A 23836-nucleotide genomic window follows, 5' to 3' on the forward strand; every position below is an offset into this window, starting at 1 on the left:
GTTGAGTGTATTCTCTTGGAGGACCATCCTCCACCAACCAGCTACAGAATACAAACACATTGCTATATATTCATGAGATAGCTGTTTTAGAGATCATAGAAAAAGTAATATACATAAATGAATCGTAATAGTTAATTCACGTAACAGTTATGGCATGTTACGTTAATGTATCCTAAACATTTGCAGCATGGAGAAACCTTGAAGCCGCCAGTCACTCAGCCTTGTTAAAATACTCCAATCCAGGGGCCTCCCGAGTGGCGCAGCGGTCTAAGGCACTGCATCGCGTCACTTTGATGCGTCACTTCAATCCCAGGCTGTGTCACAGCCGGCCATACCCATGAGGGCGCACAATTGTCAGTGTTAGGGGAGGGTTTGGCTGGCTGGGATTTCCTTGTCCCATTGCACTCTAGCGACTCCTTGTGGTGGGCCGGGCACCTGTAAGGTCACTTCGGTCGTCAGCTGGTCTGTGATTTTTAAACTTTTTTTATTATTATTTTATTTTATTGAATATCCAAAACATACAATATACTGTTTCCAAAATAACTGTTTTTTCACTACAATAATTTTGCAGTTGAACTGCAGTTACAGTGCAGTATAACTGCAGGACCCCCTAACGGTGAATGATGAACTGGAAACTTGAAAGAGTCATGGTTCTATGAGCCTCTCGTTCACATGTCGTTCACCATAGGGGGCTTATTGGAGCTGTCATTGTGACTGAGACTTGTAAATGTGTGATTAAACAATGTACATTTGATAATTGCTAGGCAAACAAATATGAGGTCTAATTGTGGCTGCAACCGGACTAGATTGTGAACGACTCTTGGCGGAATGCATTGCTTGACTGCTGTGAGGCTGATAAGTAGCCTGATGACTCACACTAGCTAATGGTAATAACTAACCCTGCTTTTATAGTTAAAATGCCGAAAAGCGGTTGGGTTCCGTTTGGTTTGAACAATGGTAGGAGAAAACCACCAAATCAAGTTTCCTCAACTGGCCAAGGACCAGGTTAGACATAGTTTCAGGCTATACGCCGCAATGATGATGTAAATCTGTGGGCTCCGGTTACTCGATACATTTGTGTGTTCAAATCACTTTATTCACAGTAAGTCGATGATTGGCTGAGATAATGAGTGGGCTGGACATGCAGAGAGATGAGTTCGGATTGGTCTGCCATGTAGCACACTTCTGTCTTTTTGAACTGGTCAGTATGTGTAGGTAATCCTGTCTAACCTGGCTAATTTGTGTATATATATCGTGTAATATAACTGCATACGTGTTGTTGCTCTCCACTTTCTGGAGGACCGAGTTTTGAAATCAGTGGAATTAGAGTATGATAGTTAAGGAGCCCTGTCTCCGTATTACATCTTCAAATTAAGGGCAACCATGGCATCCGTGACAGAGGGAGAAGCGTCCATCCATGTATACGGGTAAGATAGTCTGGCTAGCTACATTTTCAGATAATACACATTTCTAAATTTGTCAGAAAGTTGTTTTCATATCAAGTTAGTGTACTGTTAGCTCACTAGCTATTGTTACTTGGCTAGCTCACTAGCTAACATTACGTGTATGAATAACCGTCAAATTTAAGAACGCTCAACACCCGTTGAATATGGCCGGTGTCAATAAACGTTGGCAAAAAAAGCGTAATTAAATTGTTGCCAGCAGCACAGTTGCAATCACCAACGCTCTGGATAACATAAAAACAACCTAACCAGCTCTGCTAGGGCGAGTAAAATGGTCAGAGTGAGCTGTTCTCTCATTTGTATCTGGAAATAGCTAGCAAGCTAGCCAACATTGGCCAGTTAGCTTGGATGCTTGACTGCTGTTGTTAGGTCAACTAGCTAACATTACGTGTATGATCTGTGTTGTAATATTATTCATTTCTCAGAGCCATTTACTTTGCTAGTTATAGCCTAATGTTAGCTAACTGACATTGAGACTGGTTGGTTAGCTACCTGCAGATTCATGCAAAGTAGTAATGTCATAAATTGGGATTATGGTTCATTGTTTAGCTAGCTAGCTAGCTACATGTCTTAGCGAAAGATTCCGCTATGCAGGTAACCATTACAATAGAATGTTAATGATGTCATTGGTGGTCTCAACAACTGTTGATAGATATAGCTTGTAAATTTGCTCTGGCTTTTTAATCCGATTTTCAGAGCACTCTCGTCTGAGTGTGCAGAATAACTGACGAATTTACGAACGCTCCACACCCGTTGAATATGGCCGGTGTCAGTAAACGTTGGCAAAAACCGTAAAATGTTGCCAGCAGTCACCAGCGCTCTGGATAACATAAAAACAGCCTAATCAGCTCTACTAGGGCAAAGAAAATGGTCAGAGTGAGCTGTTCTCTCATTTGTGTCTGGAAGTAGCGAGCAAGCTAGCCAACGTTAGCCAGTTAGCCTGGGTGCTTGACTGCTGTTGTTAGGACAGAACGCTCGGATTAAAGAGATGGTTGGGGTTAAGAGGGTGTGAACGATGCTGAATGGGTGTAGACAAAGAGGAGCTCTCCAATAGGTGTACCAAAACATTCAAAGGCCATTTTCTCAAAAGTTAGGTTTTACAAGCAGAATTACTTTCCCATTGTTCTTCAACTGTAGTGTGTGATATACCATGTTCTAGCTCTGAATCGCTACATTTATTCAATGTGAAAAACACCATTTCAAATGTTGCTACATAAGACCGAATCGAGGCGATTGGTTACATTTACAAAAAAATCTTCATATTGCTTTCTCCCATTAGACAGCAATGTTATGGCTTAACATGCCAAAGTAGCACTGAATAATTCAATATTAATTTGTGTAGACCTGGAAAACTATTTTTGTGTCGAGGGGCGTGAGGGAGGCGGAGGACCATGAATAAGTCATTGACGAGTCATTTACTTTGGCATTTACCATTCCCCCTCCAATGCATCTAAAAGTCCTAATGGTAAAACCAAGGACGTTGGACTGCTGGGATTGTGTACAGTACATGCTGAAATTGGGTTTGAGATATTGGACTCCATTCCAAGAGGCCAATGGGATACTTTTATGAAATAACATATTGGAAAGGAAACATAATAATTCACAACATACCACCAGGATTGTGGACACAATTCCTGCATTTGCCACATCACATATTATTTATTTTATTTATTTATTTAACCTTTATTTAACTAGGCAAGTCAGTTAAGAACAAATTCTTATTTACAATGATGGCCTACCAGAAGGCTAAAGGCCTCCTGCGGGGACGGGGGATAATTTTTTTTTTTAAACAAATATATATAAATATAGGACAAAACACACATTACGACAAGAGAGACAACACAACACCACATAAAGAGAGACCTAAGAACACATAGCAAGGCAGCAACACATGACACCACAGCATGGTAGAGACAACAATATTGTAGCAACACAACATGGTAGCAGCACAAAACATGGTACAAACATTATTGGGTACAGACAACAGTACAAAGGTCAAGAAGGTACAGACAACAATACATCACGCAAAGCAGCCACAACTGTCAGTAAGAGTGTCCATGATTGAGTCTTTGAATGAAGATATTGAGATAAAACTGTCCAGTTTGAGTGTTTGTTGCAGCTCGTTCCAGTCGCTAGCTGCAGCGAACTGGAAAGAGGAGCGACCCAGAGATGTATGTGCTTTCGGGACCTTTAACAGAATGTGACTGGCAGAACAGGTGTTGTGGAGGATAAGGGCTGCAGTAGATATCTCAGATGGGGGGGGGGGCTAGGAGGGTTTTATAAATAAGCATCAATCAGTGGGTCTTGCGACGGGTATACAGAGATGACCAGTTTACAGAGGAGTTGGTACTGGTGTGGCATTGGTACTATGTGGCTTTTTTTGTGTGCTAAATAGCCGTATGGCGTAAGTGGATATATGTCAATCTACCTTCATAGAGGCTGAAATATGGGAAGGAGGAGCGGAGTGTTTGTGTGCATGAGTGTTTATATGTGTGGGCCTGTGCCTGAATAGTGAACAGTGTCCACAGATGAACAGTATAATTATCGTTTTAATTGCATTGGCACTCTCTGCATTGACTCTTATTGAGTAATATAGAACATAAGTAGTACAGTATGCAGTTTACATCAATAGTGTACGCCTTGCCCCTTGGCACTAAATCCCATCCCTCCATAGACTGTCCATCCTGTAGTGAGGCACAGGCCCTGGCTATAGGCTCACTAAACCACCATTGCCCTGCAAACAGAAGCAAGCCAATGGACATATATGTGTCTGTCTATGCCAACTCTGTACGTCTGTGTGTACACCATCACGTAAATTACTGTGTGTGTGCTGACATCTTACAGAACAACATACAGTTTCAACGTCACCTAAGTACCACTGTACCTCACTTTCAGTGTGTAGTCTATTGACATGAAGTCTGCTCAATGACATTTAGTCATATATCATTTTTAAAAGTTTTTTAAATTGTGTGTTTTGATTGTACCCCAGCCAATGTCGCCAAAACAAATCATTAACACAAAATGTACCTCAAAATGTATATCAAAACTACAGACTTATTGTATCATCATGAGACAAATGTCTTTCTACGGGACCCAGAAATAAATTTTTTATGCTGAAGCCATAGCTTGTGATATTGTTGGTTTATGAACTCAAACACCATGGCTGAACTATGACAAGGGGAAAATGTGAAAAAAATATTTACCATTGAGCTGTAAGCATAATGTACATTTAGGTTGTTGTCTGTATGCTAAGCTACGATATTCTAGCTAAGGTACAGTGCTTTAAGGCAAACATGGAGCACAAATGCATCTAAACAACAGTTTATCCCCTTCCCTATTTGGCACGGCGGGACGATGGGAGCATGTGTTCCCGGCGAAGTTCATTTGCATAGCGCCATTCTGACTTGTGCTTTTTGACTACGTCTCGCGTTACCTCCTGCTATTTGTTCATTTGGGGGACTGGGGGGGGGGGGGTGACAGTGTTTTATGTTTGATGGCTTTGAAGAATCTTTAATTGATTTGGGTTTAAACAATTGTGAAGGAAGTGATGGAGGGTGAGGGGGGGGCGGGGGTGGGGTTGGGGTTACTGGGGGTCTAGTCCATTGGCTAAAACAGCAGTCCATGACATATCAGCATAAAAAATTATAATTAGGTAGTCGGAAATAGACTAATCCCAAATGGTACCCTTTTCCCTTTATAGTGCACTACATTTGACCTAGGGCTCTGCTCAAATGTAGTGCACTATAAAACAATTACAGTGCCATTTAGGATGCATCCAAAGTGTTAGATGGTAATGGGATATGAATGTGGGTTTGTACGAGGATGGCCCTGGGTTGGGTTTAGGATATTGGTTATTGGCTGTGTGTGTGATAGTTGGATCGGGCCAGTGTCTCCTGACCCCTCCTGTCCCAGCCTCCAGTATTATGCTGCAGTATTTTATGTGTCGGGGGGCTAGGGTCAGTTCGTTATATCTGGAGTACTTCTCCTGTCCTATTCTGTGTCCTGTGTGAATTTAAAGTGTGCTCTCTCTAATTCTCTCTTTCTTTCTCTCTTTCTTTCTCTCTCTCGGAGGACCTGAGCCCTAGGACCATGCCTCAGGACTACCTGACATGATGACTGCTTGCTGTCCCCAGTCCACCTGGCCGTGCTGCTGCTCCAGTTTCAACTGTTCTGCCTTATTATTATTGGACCATGCTGGTAATTTATGAACATTTGAACATCTTGGCCATGTTCTGTTATAATCTCCACCCGGCACAGCCAGAAGAGGACTGGCCACCCCACATAGCCTGGTTCCTCTCTAGGTTTCTTCCTAGGTTTTGGCCTTTCTAGAGAGTTTTTCCTAGCCACCGTGCTTCTACACCTGCATTGCTTGCTGTTTTGGGTTTTAGGCTGGGTTTCTGTACAGCACTTTGAGATGTCAGCTGATGTACGAAGGGCTATATAAATGAATTTGATTTGATTTGATAACCCCCTAGGGATCACTAACTCCAGGGAAACTCACGCTAGGTTTCTATCCTTACAGATTAGCTTTCATACACACACAAACTGGCACACACTCACTCACACAGGAATACATAAGCACACACACACACCAGTGAAGGCTGGTGGGAGGAGCTATAGGAGGATGGGCTAATTGTAATGGCTGGAATGGAATAAATGTAATGGTATCAAACACAAACATGTGGAAACCACGTTTGACTCGGTTCCATTAATTCCATTCCAGCCATTACAAGGAGCCCTCCAATAGCTCCTCCCATCAGCTCCTCCCATCTCTGACGCATACATACACATACACACACAAACAAACTGAAACACACACACACTAAGAAGCTGTGACGGTGCAAACAACTATTTTGGAGGCCTCTGAATTTATGGGATGGTGGGAATCCATTCTTTAATGACAATGTTCAGGCAGGTGGGAGATTAAAATATGCCATGATTTCCTGATTTGTGTGTGTGTTTAGCATGTGTGTGTCTGTCCCAGACTTTTGTGTATGAACAATATACAATATATATCACGTATATCATGATATACAATATATATCAATGTATATCATCCCTACAGGATTTCCTGGTGATTTCTTGGGATATTTGCATTTTAAAAAATGCTCGTGTTCTTAGCAATTCTGACTAGGGTTGCAAAGGTACTGGTAATTTACCAAGTCCCGAGAATCTTCAGTAAATGTGTTAATTAACAAAAAATATATGGCAATCTATTGTAAATTTGGTAATTTATACTCTAATAACTTTAACAAAAGAATATTCATATATAGTATTCATTTTTTATATCTGTGTCCATATTGTCCATGAGTTTCTAGTAGATAGACCACATGGTTAATGAGAAAATAGCCTAATTAATGAAACAATTAACTCTGCAACTCTTCCAAATATTGACTTTTATTCACAACTGCCACCAGTTTGTCACCAAAACATTGACAACAAATACATATTGACGTGTAATAATAAAGGATTTTTCATGCCGGAAAACTCATATTAAACACCAAAGGTATTCACTAAATTATTATTAGGATAATGCTTTTTTAGTTTATTTTAAAATCATCTTATTTAATTATTTAATTATTTAATATATTTTACATTGATAAGGCCACACAGAGGGCCAGAGCTAATTACAGACACCTGTAATAATCTAAAGTACCCAAAAGGGCCACTAGATGTCTTGTGATAGATTATAGAAAATCCTTGAAATATACCAACATTCTGGCAGTTTACTGGTGAACTTAGATAGTTTGCAAACCTATATCTCCCTTTGCAACCATATACAGTATCTGACATGTTGCATGTTAATATGCCCTGATTTTGTCAAATTTGTCCTGAAAATGCTCTGACGAGGGAAAACGTTTGTTGACGTGTGGCTTGGTTGAACCATACAATGCTGTAAATGTGCAGTGATTGGTTGAAATTGTGAGCCCTCTTTTTGTACTGTGGTGATGGGTCAGTTTTATGTGATAATATTGATATGATTTGCCAACTATGGTCTCTTGGCCCTCCCATCCCTACGGGAGGGCACCTCCCACTCGGCCCAGTCAAAGCTCTTCTCTGTCCTGGGACCCCAATGGAATCAGCTTCCCTCTGAAGCTAGGACAGCAGAGTCCCTGCCCATCTTCCAAAAAACACAACCCTAGGTCTTCAAAGAGTATCTTAAATAATCTCACAGTACCCACTCCTAACACTTGCACTTGACTCCCCGCCACTAGCACTGACTTTGCTGATAGCTACTTTATTGAGGAAAAATGTACTTACCATGACTGAGACATTTGGTTGTCCCACCTAGCTATCTTAAGATGAATGCACTTACTGAAAGTTGCCCTGGATAAGAGTTTCTGCTAAATTACAAAAATATAAAATGTAAATGTAATGATTTGACTGCTTTATGCGGAAATAGTGCATTGATTGGTCAAATTTGCAAGGCCTTGCATAATATGCATGGATTTGTTGATTTGACCAAAAAACATGCGATTGCGGAATCCTGGATGGACTGATATACAATAAGCTCCAAAAGTAGTGGGACAGTGACAAATGTTTTGTTATTTTGGCTCTGTACTCCAGCGCTTTGGATTTGAAATTATACAATAACAATAAGGTTATAGTGCGGACCGCTTTAATTTGAGGGTATTTTCATTCATATCGGGTGAACCGTTTAGAAATTACAGCACTTTTTGTACATAGTCCCCCCTATATTAATGGACCAAAGGTATTGGAACAAACTCACTTATGTGTATTAAAATAGTAGAAAGTTTATCATTTGTCCAATATTCCTAACACGCAATGATTATATCAAGCTTGTGACTCTACAAACTTGTTGGATGCATTTGCTTTTTGTTTAAGGATGTGTTTCAGATTATTTTGTACCCAATAGATATCTATGGACAGTTATCCATTGTGTCATTTTGAAGACACTTTTATGGTGAAAAATAATATAATGTGTTTCTAAACATGTCTATAGTAATACATGCTAACCTCTCACCATTACTATAACCGGGGAGGTTAGAATTTTTTATAAGGGGTAGGATATTTGTGCGTCTGGCTGTTGAAGGAAGGGACCAAGGGGCAGCGTGGTGAGCGTAAATGTTATTTTATTATAAAAAATAAAGCCAACAAAACAACAAACGAGAAAACAACCGTGGCAGAACTTCCCACCACCACAAACTGACCAAGCAGCGTGTTTGGTTATTACTGCATTGTCGGAACTAGAAGCACAAGCATTTCGCTACACTCGCATTAACATCTGCTAACCATGTGTATGTGACAAATAAAAATTGATTTGATTTGTTCAGAAGAGGGATCCTGGCAAGGGATCCTGGACATGGGAGGACATCCTAAATGGCAAGGGATCCTGGACATGGGAGGAGATCCTGGCGGGAAATGATCGCCTGCCGTGGGAGCAGCTGGAAGCAGAGAGGAAGGCGGAGGCAGCGAGAAAGAGGGCCCAGGATTACACAGGGTCACGGCTGGCACTAAAGACCGGGAGGCCACTCCCCAAATGTTTTTTTGGGGGGGGGGCACACGAGGAGATTGGCTGAGTCAGGTTGGAGACGTGAGCCAACTCCTCGTGCTTACCGTGGCGAACATCGTACTGGTCAGGCACTGTGTTATGCGGTGGAGCGCACGGTGTCTCCAGGACTCATTCTTAACCCGGTGTGCTACATTCCAGCTCCCTGCATCTGCTGGGCTAGGGTGAGCATCCAGCTCAAGACCGCCAGTGCGCCTCCACGGCCCAGTGTATCCGGTGCCTCTGCCAAGAACTAAGCCTCCTGTATGTCTCCCCAGCCTGGTGAGTCCTGTGCCTGCTCCCAGAGCCAGGCCTCCTGTGTGTCTCTCCACTCCAGTGATCCATGGCAAGAAGCCTCCAGTGATGATCCATGTCAAGAAGCCTCCATTGATGATCCATGGCTCGAAGCCTCCAGTGATGATCCATGGCACGAAGCCTCCTGTGATGATCCATGGCACGAAGCCTCCAGTGATGATCCATGGCACGAAGCCTCCAGTGATGATCCATGGCAAGAAGCCTCCAGTGATGATCCATGGCCCGAAGCCTCCAGTGATGATCCATGGCCCGAAGCCTCCAGTGATGATCCATGGCAAGAAGCCTCCAGTGATGATCCATGGCACAAAGCCTCCAGTGATGATCCATGGCACGAAGCCTCCAGTGATGATCCATGGCAAGAAGCCTCCAGTGATGATCCATGGCACGAAGTCTCCAGTGATGATCCATGGCACGAAGCCTCCAGTGATGATCCATGGCAAGAAGCCTCCAGTGATGATCCATGGCACGAAGCCTCTAGTGATGATCCATGGCACGAAGCCTCTAGTGATGATCCATGGCACGAAGCCTCCAGTGATGATCCATGGCACGAAGCCTCCAGTGAAGATCCATGGCATGAAGCCTCCAGTGATGATCCATGGCAAGAAGCCTCCAGTGATGATCCATGGCACGAAGCCTCCAGTGATGATCCATGGCAAGAAGCCTCCAGTGATGATCCATGGCACGAAGCCTCCAGTGATGATCCATGGCAAGAAGCCTCCAGTGATGATCCATGGCACGAAGCCCTGACCTGAGAGATCCTTTTTATGTCTCTCTTTGGTTTGGTCGGGGTGTGATTTGGGGTGGGTAATTCTATGTTCTATTATTTGTATTTCTATGTTTTGGCCGGTTAGGGTTCTCAATCAGGGACAGCTGTCTATCGTTGTCTCTGATGGTAGCATCCACATCTGCACTTTTACCTCATAGTCATTGTATCATTTCAAATATAAAGTGCTGCACTTTTACCTCATAGTCATTGTATCATTTCAAATATAAAGTGCTGGAGTACTGTACAGACCCCCCCCACACCCGTCCGGACCCGATAGGCATACATTTTTTAATTATAGAGACCTGTTCTGAATGGACCCGAGGACAACTAGACCCTTTCCGTATAGACCTGGTTGGATCCAGACCCGGTCCGAGTGAGGAAAGCAACAGAAAGGAACATTTTTCAGCTACTTTATTAACCAGAGCTGATAAAACTCGAGAGGAGGGAGAGAGGTGCCGCTCTAGAAGGCAGGGGAGAAGGGCCATACTGTGAGCGAGTGGCATGGGGAGGAGGGTGGGAGAGACAGCAGCAACTAACCAACTCGACTTGCTGGCAAAGTTTTTTTATCATCAAAAATGATTATGCAGTACCTGTCTTGACTGCTTCAAACCAGGAGAAGCAGATTACTTAGTACATGTCTTGACTGCTTCAAACCAGGAGAAGCTAGAGAAGCTAGCGTTAGCTAGCTAGGCTAACTGAGGCTGCAGTGCATGCACTTTCTCATCCTACTGTTAGAAACAACAACAACTCCATTCAGCATATTAAGTAGCAGCCTGACTCCCTGTTGGCTATTGGTCATTGTAGTCTATCCTTTTCCTTTAACTTTTAATTCTGTCATTTTAATTCCATCTTCCATTGATTAGATACAGTATCTCCTAACTTTTGCCACACATGGAGTGAGACTCTATTTCTGTAGCCGATTGCCACTGATTATTTACAGTGCCTTTGGAAAGTATTCAGACCCCTTGACTTCTCCACATTTTGTTATGTTACAGCCTTATCCTAAAATAGAACAAATATATATTTTTTTCAGCAATCTACACACAATACCCCATAAAAATTAAGTATAAAAAGGTTTTTAGAATGTTTTACAAACGTATTCAAAATAAATAAAAAACACATACCTTATTCACATAAGTATTGCTATGAGACTCGAAATTGAGCTCAGGTGTATCCTGTTTCCATTGATCATCCTTGAGATGTTTCTACAACTTGATTGGAGTCCACCTGTGGTATGATTTGGAAAGGCACACACCTGTCTATATAGGTCCCACAGTTGACAGTGCATGTCAGAGCAAAAACCAAGCCATGAGGTCGAAGAAATTGTCCGAAGAGCTCCGAGACAGGATTATGTCGAGGCACAGATTTGGAGAAGGGTACCAAAATAAATTCTGCAGGATTGAAGGTCCCCAGGAACACAGTGACCTCCATCATTCTTAAATAGAAGAAGTTTGGAACCACCAAGACTCTTACTAGAGCTGGCCGCTCAGCCAAACCGAGCAATCGGGGGCTAAGGGCTTGGTCAGGGAGGTGACTAAGAACCCGATGGTCACTCTGACAGAGCTCTAGAGTTCCTCTGTAGAGATGGAAGAACCTTCCAGAAGGACAACTATCCCTGCATCACTCCACCAAAACCTGTCTCAGAGCGCTCAGGACTTCAGACTGGGGTGAAGGTTCCCCTTCCAACAGGACAATGACCCTAAGCATACAGCCAAGACAATGCAGGAGTGGCTTCGGGACAAGTCTCTGATTGTCCTTGAGCAGCCCAGCCAGAGCCTGGTCTTGAACCCAATCGAACATCTCTGGAGAGACCTGAAAATAGCTGTGCAGCAACGCTCCCCATCCAACCTGAGAGAGCTTGAGAGGATCTGCAGAGAAGAATGGGAGAAACTTCCCAAATACAGGTGTGCAAAACTTGTAGCATCATACCCAAAAAGACTCAATGATGTAATCACTGCCAAAGGTGCTTCAACAAAGCACTGAGTAAAGGGTCTGAGTACTTGTGTACATGTGAAATATCGGTTTTAAATTAGCAAAAAAATTCAAAAAACCTGTTTTTGCTTTGTCATTATAGGGTTAGGGTTAGGGCTAGAATATGGCTATGACAAAACGTGGAAAATTCAAGGCATCAGAATACTTCCCGAAGGAAGTCTATGATTGGCCAACAACAAGCTACACACGCCACGCTCTTCTGCAGTAATCGCATTCAGACCTGTACATTCCAGGCAAGTCAGTTTAAATTACACATACCCCAGACAATCATATCAGATCCAACTGAGACCCGTGACATTATTTAGAGATTTTTATTTAACCTTTATTTAACTAGTCAAGTCAGTTAAGAACATATTCTTAACTGGAACAGTGGGTTAACTGCCTTGTTCAGGGGCAGAATGACAGATTTTTACCTTGTCAGCTCTGGGATTCAATCCAGCAACCTTTTGGTTATTGGCCCAACGCTTTAACCACTAGGCTACTTGCCGCCCCGCGGGAATATGTGGATTCGGACCCACTTGTGTCCCAGATCAGGTCTCGGGTATATGTGGATCTGTGAAGCCCTCTAGAGTTTGTGTTCCTCCCACAGACACTCACCACTCTCGACCTCCAGCAGGGCCTTGGTGAGGATGCTCCCAGCTACAGAGATAGCCTGACAGATGTAGTATCCCGAGTCCTCACTGTGGACGTCTGTGATGGTCAGCTCCCCGCTCAGAGACACAGAGAACCGTCCCGACTGGGCAGCTTCCTGGATGGGGAACAGCAGGATCTGGGGGGGCAGGAAATGACACAACACACTGTCACATAACAAGTAGGCTGAAACCAGTCAGCACAGGGGGACAAAACTTTACATCAACTGTTGTCACACAATAGGTAAAGCATATCACAACACCACATTATTATGAATGTCATTTGGTTGTCAATTAACCACCCTGATAGAAATTGGCTGTGTAAAACTGAATAGTATTTTGCGAGTGGAATTTTGAAAGTGTAAAGCAGTGGATACACATAAGATAATTCAGCCGAGAGAGAGAGAGAGAGAGAGAGAGAGAGAGAGAGAGAGAGAGAGAGAGAGAGAGAGAGAGAGAGAGAGAGAGAGAGAGAGAGAGAGAGAGAGAGAGAGAGAGAGAGAGAGAGAGAGAGAGAGAGAGAGAGAGAGAGAGAGAGAGAGAGAGAGAGAGAGAGAGAGAGAGAGAATGCCTGTGTGTGCATGCATGGCTGTTTGCTAAATGCATGCAGTGTATGAATGTGTGTGTGGTGTTCGTCACCTCTAATGTGTATATTTTGGGGGGTTGCAGGGGTGCGGTGCTCTTTGACTCTGTCCTCTAAGAGGCTTAAAGCTGGTTGGTGGACAGCCCATGGCTAGAGGTAAAAGATGAAGGGATAATCATGTGTGCGTGAGAGGCAGAGAAAGAGTGAAAAAGGGAGAGGGCCACAGTCACGCTTAGTGATAGAGAGAGGGAGGACACAGGCACAGAGGGATTGAGGGACGGATAGAGGGAGAAAATGGGCACAGAGGGACAGTGGGAGGGAAAAATAGAGGGAAAGGGCAAAGAAGGAAAAAAGAGAGGGCCACAGGGGCACAGAGGGAGGGAAAGAGGGAGGAGAGGGGCGCAGAGGGATAGAGGGAGGTATAGTGGGAATAGTTAGTTAAACCAAAGAGAAGCCCTCTGTTGTGCTATTTAGAGCCAGGCAGTTTGGTGTTATCTAACAGCCATGGCAGGGCTACAAATGGGTTCTCTCTCTCTCTGCACCTCCTACTCTCACATACAATCCTTTGCTCTCTACATCAACTTCTCATTCCTCTCCCCTCTTTTACATTAGCATCTATCCATTTCTATCTTCCCTTTTCGGTTTCTATCTCTCCCTCTACCCACTATACCAACCACTCTCTCCCTCTATCCACCTTCTCTTCATATCTCTCTCTCCATCACCCCCCCCCTCCCTCCTTCTTTCCCTGAGAGTGGTGCTACAGGCTCCCACGCACACACTCCCATCAAGCCTTACAGCATGTTGCCGCAGACTGTGATGCATCACAGAGTTCTCTGTATTCTCACAGTGACTCGCAGACACATACACACACTTATTTTCTGTCTTGCTTAAAGCCTGTGTACTCCTGGTGAGATCTGCTCTAAAATGAGAAGTATATTGCACATTTACACCATAGACTAACACCAGGGTTCACCTCCCACTGCCTCAAAATGTGTGTGTACACTTGTGTGTGTGCACTTGAGCGCATGTGCGTGTGAGGTCAAATTACTAAAGAGGGAGCCAGAGATCGATATAACCTAACCAGAAGAAAAAATCTGTTTCCGATCCTCCTCCTCCTGCTGCCCGCTGCTGCTGGACTTTGCAGATTCTGCCTTTAAACTCCTGAAGTTACAGTAATAGGCTACACCAATGGTCGGCATCCTTTTCCGTTTGGAGTGCCAAGTTATCGTACCATTTCTACTGATCTGCATGACAGTTATGATTTTCATATGCACATTTTCATGGAACGGTTTCATTTTATTTATAAAAAGGTCTTCCTATCTCAAAGTCAATGTCATGTGGTTAATTAAAACTATCTAGATGAAAATTATACAAATCTAAAAGTAACTTCTATTGCCATTGCCAATGGGTAAAAAGCGCCTACATAAAGCCAATAAATATAAACATTGCAGCCCGCAGGTAGAAAATATCCTGATAAAAATAAAAATACTATAAACCACATTGGCTATGCATGGCCTGTCTGTAAGTAACTTGAAACATTGTATCAACCATTAACTTGGTCAGCCAGAAGCTGGTGCTAACAAACTTGCAACATTGTATCAAATATTCTGGGCCCTCAGAGTTTCCTGTGCCAATGAGCGACGTTGAGGATCTATTGACAATCTCAATGGATGTGAAAAAATACTGTTTACTTACTGTTTGTGTCAAAGAAAAATGAGTTTGAGAATCTCCACAGTGATGGTGAGTTAAGACAATGAGAAATGGTATCATATCCCCAAATGGGCACATTTATAAGCCTACATTTCCGAGCAGGCCAGGTAGCCTAGGCCTAGTTCTATACGTAATTAAGTGTGTGTCCTTACTCAAGATTGACAGGAGCACTCCAAACAAAAGACAATGAATAAACTGACAACTTGTAAATGGAATGAAATAAACATGTGTAGCCTCGGTTGTGCGCTCTACAAACAACGTGTCCACTACTTCATTGACAACAGTAAGACTGTAATACATTCAATATATCATTATTATTAATGGAAAATACCGTAACCAAACAAATGTAGATTAGAAGTTATGGGAATTAAAGGTAAATGTACTGCTGGTGATACTGGTGTTGTAAGGGGCTTATTACAGTTGTATTCCAGCCACTAGGGAGTACTCAGGTGAATCCCATGGGAAATAAAGCAAAACAGTTTATGTTAACTGGGGAGAGGAATAAAAACATTTTTTTTTAAATAAATGCTGTTACATCGTGTTGACATGATCAAGGAAACAGTACCTTTCGCGCTGGAGTTTACATTATAAGCGCATAGAAAGGATAACACATTTGTTACTTTCTATGAGCTTATAATATACACTACCGTTCAAACGTTTGGGCTCACTTAGACATTTCCTTGTTTTTGAAAGAAAAGCACATTTGATCAACATACAATTGATTAGAAATACCGTGTAGACATTGCTAATGTTGTAAATGACTATTGTAGCTGGAAACGGGCTGATTTTTCATGGAATATCTACATACGCGTACAGAGGCCCATTATCAGCAACCATCACTCCTGTGTTCTAATGGCACGTTGTGTTAGTTAATCCAAGTTTATCATTTTAAAAGGCTAATTGATCATTAGAAAACCCTTTTGAAATTGTTAGCACAGCTGAAAACTGTTGTTCTGATTAAAGAAGCAATAAAACAGGCCTTCTTTAGACTAATTGAGTATCTGGAGAATCAGCATTTGTAGGTTCGATTACAGGCTCAAAATGGCCAGAAACAAAGCACTTTCTTCTGAAACTCGTCAGTCTATTCTTGTTCTGAGAAATTAAGGCTATTCCATGTGCGCAATTTCCAAGAAACTGAAGATCTGGTACAATGCCGTGTACTACTCCCTTCACAGAACAGAGCAAACGGGCTCTAACCAGAATAGAAAGAGGATTGGGAGGCCCTAGTGCACAACTGATTAGGAGGACAAGTACATTACAGTGTCTAGTTTGAGAAACAGACACCTCACAAGTCCTCAACTGGCAGCTTCATTAAATAGTACCCGCAAAACACCAGTCTCAACGTCAGTGAACAGTGAAGAAGCGACTATGGGATACTGGCCTTCTAGGCAGAGTTCCTCTGTCCAATGCCTGTGTTCTTTTGCCCATCTTAATCTTTATTTTTTTACTTTTTCTTTGCAACTCTGTCCTAGAAGGCCAGCCTCCCGGAATCGTCTCTTCCCTGTTGACGTTGAGACTGGTGTTTTGTGGGTACTATTTACAACATTAACAATGTCTACACTGTATTTCTGATCAATTTGATGTTATTTTAATGGACAACTTTATTTATTTTTATTTAAAAGACAAGGACATTTTAAGTGACCCCAAACTTTTGAATGGTAGTGTAAACTCCAATTCTTTAATTGGTCACCAATGTTGTATTGTACTGTTAGTTGACTAACTGTAGCCCGTCTGATGCTCTGCACAATTCATGTCAGCCTCCTCTGTCCTCTTTCATCAATGACCCATTTTCGACCAATGGCCTGCCATTGACATGGCAGCCATTTTGTGCCAGAACCACACTGACTGAACATCAGTTTCCACAGTGAAGTGGTCATATTGGTGTATACAGAACAACTGTGTTGACCTGATACAGTATTCTATGGTGGGTGCCTTACCTGGCTGCCTTCTTTCTGCCAGAACACGGCAGGTGGAGGGTTGCCCTTGGTTCCACAGAGGAAGTTTACTGTGCGACCCTGGGCTGTGATCTGGTCCCGGGGCCGAACCACAATCTGAGGGGGCACTGCAGAGAGAGGGAAGAGTATGTTAGGACATCCAGAATATGTTCATGTTGTGTTTCTTTGTGTGTGCACGTGTGTGTGTGTATGCCTGTGTTTGGTGTGCACTTGCTATCCTGTCTTCTTGTGAGTGTGTCTGCAAGCGGTGTGTGTGTCCACCAAGCTGTCACCATTGACACTGTGCATGTGTGGAATGCTTAGAGGCCCACCAGAGCACGTTGTGCTCACACACACCTCTGTTTAGAGTGAATAAAATACAGACCACAACTTTGACAACTCTACCAGTCTAGCACTTACATAATTTAGGGTTCTTTGGCTTTCTACATGCTCAGTGGTGCATATAGAGGAGACCACCCTCCCTCTCTATCCTACCCAGTCATGTACACCTTAAACTGGGGCACACATCTGGAGATTTGGAGGTCACTTCTTGATCTAGAACCTTGTATTCAGATGTCTTTGAAGGAGGAAAATAATACAATGGGGGTGAGGAGAATGAGACTTCATTCTCATAATCTCTCTCTCTCTCACACACACACACACACACACACACACACACACACACACACACACACACACACACACACACACACACACACACACACACACACACACACACACACACACACACACACACACACACACACACACACACACACACACACACACACACACACACAGCTTCTTGATTGCTATTGATCACACAACCAGCTATTGCCTATTATTGCAGAGGGACTGATTGTGTAATGATGTCACCTTTGGCCTTGCAGTGCCTAATTGATTTCTCATCTCTCTGGCTGATCCACCTCTCTTATTTCACTCTCAATTAGAGAGCAGACAGAGATGAAGGCCAGGGGGTAAAGAGAAGGGGGGGTAGAGAGGAATATGGGTAGAGAGAAGGAGAGGGGGTAGAGCGAGTGAGTTGGGGGAGTGAGAGGCAGAAAGAGAGAAAGGAAAAGAGAGTTAGAGACAGGTCCTGACAGAGCACATTAATAGTGCCTTTGGGTTGCATCCTATTTATCTCCTCTTTCATTTCCTTTCAATTCATCAAACCAATAGTGGAGCCAGACCCCAGCAATCATTATCGACCCACCTAGAGCAGTTAGTCTAACAGAAAAGCTACCACCTTTAGTTAACTGCCCTGTGAGTATTTTCACATTGGAGGTGTGTTTATTTCAGGATGGTTGCTCTATTTCTGAAGTGTGTAGGCCTACCACAAGCTTGAATTTTTCCCTATCGACGCACCATAGACAAAGCTACCCCTTCTTCCTGTCACACTCGCTCTTCACATAGTGGGACGGGTGTGGTCGGCATGTCAACAACCGGATAAATCACCCGCAAAATAGACCCCGGGCAGAGGTCGATGAGAGTCGTGTTCAGGGGTCAAATGAGGCTCCACATGCTGACCCCAAAGGTCAACAAGTTAAAATCTGAAACACATCCCCTACTGTCTGTCATTTGAGCTAGGGGCTGTGGGGCAGAAGAGCTAGCTAGCTAGCAAACTAAATTAACACCAGAAAACAACGATCTATGTATCCCTCTTTTCTGTCTACGTAGCTATCTCTGGAGCATGCGCTCCTATTGATTAAATCCCATTGTCACGGTTGATGAAAGCACTGAAGTAGCGCAGAAACGCATCGTAATAACCACATCTTATGCTACCTCACCCTAGGCTTGTGCGCACACACACACAAAGACAACACACTTGTATGTGGCGGCAGCGTAGCCTAGTGGTTAGAGTGTTGTACTAGTAACCGAAAGGTTGCAAGATCCAAGCTGACAAGGTACAAATCTGTCGTTCTGCCCCTGAACAAGGCAGTTAACCCAGTGTTCCTAGGCCGTCATTGAAAATAATAATTTGTTCTTAACGTACTTGCCTAGTTAATAAATAAAATAAAAAAGATATATATCGACAACAATACCAACAAAACAAATCCAGTCCACACTAGACAAGGGGTTTGATTAAGACAACTTGACTAAGCACAAACCCAGCTAGTTGTAGTGTTTTTTTTTAACTGGGTCTTTTTCCCCGCCGAAGCTCCATCTTGAGAATAACAATGGCGATGTTTGATTTGAAGAGACATTCACTCACACATCGCCTATGGCTACAATAAATAATTAGCCATAAAGGGCACAGCGCTACCGCACTGAGCTTCAGAGGCAGGAAAAATTGAGAAGATTTAATGTTCTCACATGGGATAGCACATTGGGGAACACACTGTAATGGTGCATCTAAAATATACATAACACCAGAATTGACAAAACGTATAAGATGTGTCATAAGGAAGAAATAAGAAATGCCTTCCGCCGACTACACGTTTTAAGAAACTAATGCTTACATTCGTTTCTTCATACAATGTGATTTTCTGGAGAAAAAAACATCTCATTTTGTCTGTCATAGTTGAAGTGTACCCATGATGAAAATTACAGGCCTCTCTCATATTTTTAAGAGGGAGAACTTGCACAATTGGTGGCTAACTAAATACTTTTTTGCCCCACTGTATGTAAGAATGCTGTTCATTGACTACAGCTCAGCCTTCAACACCATAGTGAAGCTCATCATTATGTTCGGGCACTAGGGCTGAACCCCGCCCTGTGCAACTGGGTCCTGGACCTAGGCCGGGCCGCCCCGAGGTAGTGAAGGTAGAAAAAAATCCAATCACACATATACAGTTACTGGCATAATGCTCTAACCACTGGGCTACCTGCCGCCCCAATCTACTCTGTTTAGAGTACATGTACAGTTGAAGTTGGAAGTTAACATACACCTTAGCCAACTACATTTGAACTCAGTTTTTCCACAATTCCTGACATTTAATCCTAGAAAAATTCCCTGTCTTAGGCCAGTTAGGATCACCACTTTATTTTAAGAATGTGAAATGTCAGAATAATAGTAGAGAGAATTATTTATTTCAGCTTTTATTTCTTTCATCACATTCCCAGTGGGTCAGAAGTTTACATACACTCTCTTAGTATTTGGTAGCATTGCCTTTAAATTGTTTAACTTGGGTCAAATGTTTCGGGTAGCCTTCCACAAGTTTCCCACAATAAGTTGGGTGAATTCTAGCCCATTCCTCCTGACAGGGCTGGTGTAACTGAGTCAGGTTTGTAGGCCTCCTTGCTCGCACACGCTTTTTCACTTCTGCACACACATTTTTTATAGGATTGAGGTTAGGGCTTTGTGATGGCCACTCCAATGCCTTGACATTCGTGTCTTTAAGCCATTTTGCCACAACTTTGGAAGTATGCTTGGGGTCATTGTCCATTTGGAAGACCAATTTGCGACCAAACTTTAACTTCCTGACTGATGTCTTGAGATGTTGCTTCAATATATCCCCAAAACTTCCCTCCTCATGATGCAATCTATTTTGTAAAGTGCACAAGTCCCTCCTGCAGCAACGCACCCCAACAACATGATGCTGCCACCCCTGTGCTTCACGGTTGGGATGGTCTTCTTCTGCTTGCAAGCCTTCCCCTTTCTCCTCCAAAGATAACGATGGTCATTATGGCCAAACAGTTCTATTTTTGTTTCATCAGACCGAGGACATTTCTCCAAAAAGTACAATCTTTATCCCTATGTGCAGTTGCAAACCGTAGTCTGGCTTTTTTATGGCCGTTTTGGAGCAGTGGCTTCTTCCTTGCTGAGTGGCCTTTCAGGTTATGTCAATATAGGACTCGTTTTACTATGGATATAGATACTTTTGTACCAGTTTCCTCCAGCATCTTCACAAGGTCCTTTGCTGTTGTTAGGGAATTTATTTGCACTTTTCGCACCAAAGTATGTTCATCTCTAGGAGACAGAACGCGTCTCCTTCCTGAGGGGTATGACGGCTGCGTGGTCCCATGGTGTTAATATTTGCGTACTACTGTTTGTACAGATTAATGTTGTACCTTCAGTTGTTTGGAAATTGCTCCCAAGGATGAACCAGACTTGTGGAGTTCTACAATTTATTTTCTGAGGTCTTGGTCTTGAATTTTCCCATGATGTCAAGCAAAGAGGCACTGAGTTTGAAGGTAGGCCTTGAAATACATCCACAGGTACACCTCCAATTGACTCAAATTCTGTCAATTAGCCTGTCAGAAGCTTCTAAAGCCAAGCTGTTTAAAGGGACAGTCAACTTAGTGTATGTAAACTTCTGTCCAACTGGAATTGTGATACAGTGAATTATAAGTGAAATAATCTGTCTGTAAACAATTGTTGAAAAAAAATATTTGTTTCATGCAAAAAGTAGATCCCTAACCGTATTGCCAAAACTATAGTTTGTTAACAAGAAATTTGTGAAGTGGTTGAAATACTAGTTTTAATGACTTTAACCTAAGTGTATGTAAACTTCCGACTTCAATATACTGTATATACAGTGCCTTGCGAAAGTATTCGGCCCCCTTGAACTTTGCGACCTTTTGCCACATTTCAGGCTTCAAACATAAAGATATAAAACTGTATTTTTTTGTGAAGAATCAACAACAAGTGGGACACAATCATGAAGTGGAACGACATTTATTGGATATTTCAAACTTTTTTAACAAATCAAAAACTGAAAAATTGGGCGTGCAAAATTATTCAGCCCCTTTACTTTCAGTGCAGCAAACTCTCTCCAGAAGTTCAGTGAGGATCTCTGAATGATCCAATGTTGACCTAAATGACTAATGATGATAAATACAATCCACCTGTGTGTAATCAAGTCTCCGTATCAATGCACCTGCACTGTGATAGTCTCAGAGGTCCGTTAAAAGCGCAGAGAGCATCATGAAGAACAAGGAACACACCAGGCAGGTCCGAGATACTGTTGTGAAGAAGTTTAAAGCCGGATTTGGATACAAAAATATTTCCCAAGCTTTAAACATCCCAAGGAGCACTGTGCAAGCGATAATATTGAAATGGAAGGAGTATCAGACCACTGCAAATCTACCAAGACCTGGCCGTCCCTCTAAACTTTCAGCTCATAAAAGGAGAAGACTGGTCAGAGATGCAGCCAAGAGGCCCATGATCACTCTGGATGAACTGCAGAGATCTACAGCTGAGGTGGGACACTCTGTCCGTAGGACAACAATCAGTCGTAAATTGCACAAATCTGGCCTTTATGGAAGAGTGGCAAGAAGAAAGCCATTTCTTAAAGATATCCATAAAAAGTATAGTTTAAAGTTTGCCACAAGCCACCTGGGAGACACACCAAACATGTGGAAGAAGGTGCTCTGGTCAGATGAAACCAAAATTGAACTTTTTGGCAACAATGCAAAACGTTATGTTTGGCGTAAAAGCAACACAGCTCATCACCCTGAACACAACATCCCCACTATCAAACATGGTGGTGGCAGCATCATGGTTTGGGCCTGCTTTTCTTCAGCAGGGGCAGGGAAGATGGTTAAAATTGATGGGAAGATGGATGGAGCCAAATACAGGACCATTCTGGAAGAAAACCTGATGGAGCCTGCAAAAGACCTGAGACTGGGACGGAGATTTGTCTTCCACCAAGACAATGATCCAAAACATAAAGCAACATCTACAATGGAATGGTTCAAAAATAAACATATCCAGGTGTTAGAATGGCCAAGTCAAAGTCCAGACCTGAATCCAATCGAGAATCTGTGGAAAGAACTGAAAACTGCTGTTCACAAATGCTCTCCATCCAACCTCACTGAGCTCGAGCTGTTTTGCAAGGAGGAATGGGAAACAATTTCAGTCTCTCGATGTGAAAAACTGATAGAGACATACCCCCAAGCGACTTACAGCTGTAATCGCAGCAAAAGGTGGCGCTACAAAGTATTAACTTAAGGGGGCTGAATAATTTTGCACGCCCAATTTTTCAGTTTTTGATTTGTTAAAAAAGTTTGAAATATCCAATAAATGTCGTTCCACTTCATGATTGTGTCCCACTTGTTGTTGATTCTTCACAAAAAAATACAGTTTTATATCTTTATGTTTGAAGCCTGAAATGTGGCAAAAGGTTGCAAAGTTCAAGGGGGCCGAATACTTTCGCAAGGCACTGTATACTCCAGACTCCAACATTGCTCATCCTAATATTGATATATTTCTGAAAATCCATTCTTTAACTTTTATCTTATTATTTTATATTTAAGATTCTTAAAAGTAGCCACCCTTTGCCTTGATGATAGCTTTGCACCCTTGGCATTCTCTCAGCCAGCTTCATGAGGAATGCTTTTCCAAAGGTCTTGAAGGAGTTCCCACATTTGCTGAGCACTTGTTGGCTGCTTTTCCTTCACTCTGCAGTCCAACTCATCCCGGACCATCTCAGTTGGGTTGAGGTCGGGTGATTGTGGAGGCCAGTTCATCTGATACAGCACTCCATCACTCTCCTTGGTCAAATAGCCATTTACGCAGCCTGGAGGTGTGTTTTGGGTCATTGTCCTGTTGAAAATCAAATGATAGTTCCACTAAGCGTAAACCAGATGCGATGGCGTATCACTGCGGAATGCTGTGGTAGCCATGCTGGTTAAGTGTGCCTTTAATTCTAAATAAATCACAGACAGTGTCACCAGCAATACACCATCACACTTCCTCCTCCATACTTCCTGGTGGAAACTACACATGCAGAGATCATCTGTTCACCTACTCTGCGTCTCACAAAGACAAGGTGGTTGGAACAAAAAATGTCTAATTTGGACTCACTCGTCCAAAGGACAGATTTCCACCAGTCTAATGTTCATTGTTCTTGATTCTTTCTTATTGGTGTCCTTTAGTAGTAGCTTCTTTGCAGCAATTCGACCATGAAGGCCTGATTCATGCAGTCTCCTCTGAACAGTTGATGTTGAGATGTGTCTGTTACTTGAACTTTGTGAAGTATTTATTTGGGAT

At 42.7% G+C, this 23836-nt stretch overlaps 1 protein-coding gene across 1 annotated transcript in view; it reads right to left on the minus strand.

The window, feature by feature from the left end:
* The window catches only part of LOC118389964 (roundabout homolog 3), a 133844-nt gene that overhangs the window by 31047 nt on the left and 78961 nt on the right, over window positions 1-23836 (minus strand). Inside the window, exons 7-8 of the mRNA XM_035780018.2 lie at window positions 16906-17030; window positions 12644-12815 (exon numbers count right to left, since the gene is read on the minus strand). Coding sequence (XP_035635911.1) covers window positions 12644-12815; window positions 16906-17030 — 297 coding nt within the window. The remainder of the gene's footprint in view (window positions 1-12643; window positions 12816-16905; window positions 17031-23836) is intronic.

This window comes from Oncorhynchus keta, chromosome 11 (assembly GCF_023373465.1).
Source record: "Oncorhynchus keta strain PuntledgeMale-10-30-2019 chromosome 11, Oket_V2, whole genome shotgun sequence".
In the NCBI taxonomy this organism is placed as follows: Eukaryota; Metazoa; Chordata; class Actinopteri; order Salmoniformes; family Salmonidae; genus Oncorhynchus; species Oncorhynchus keta.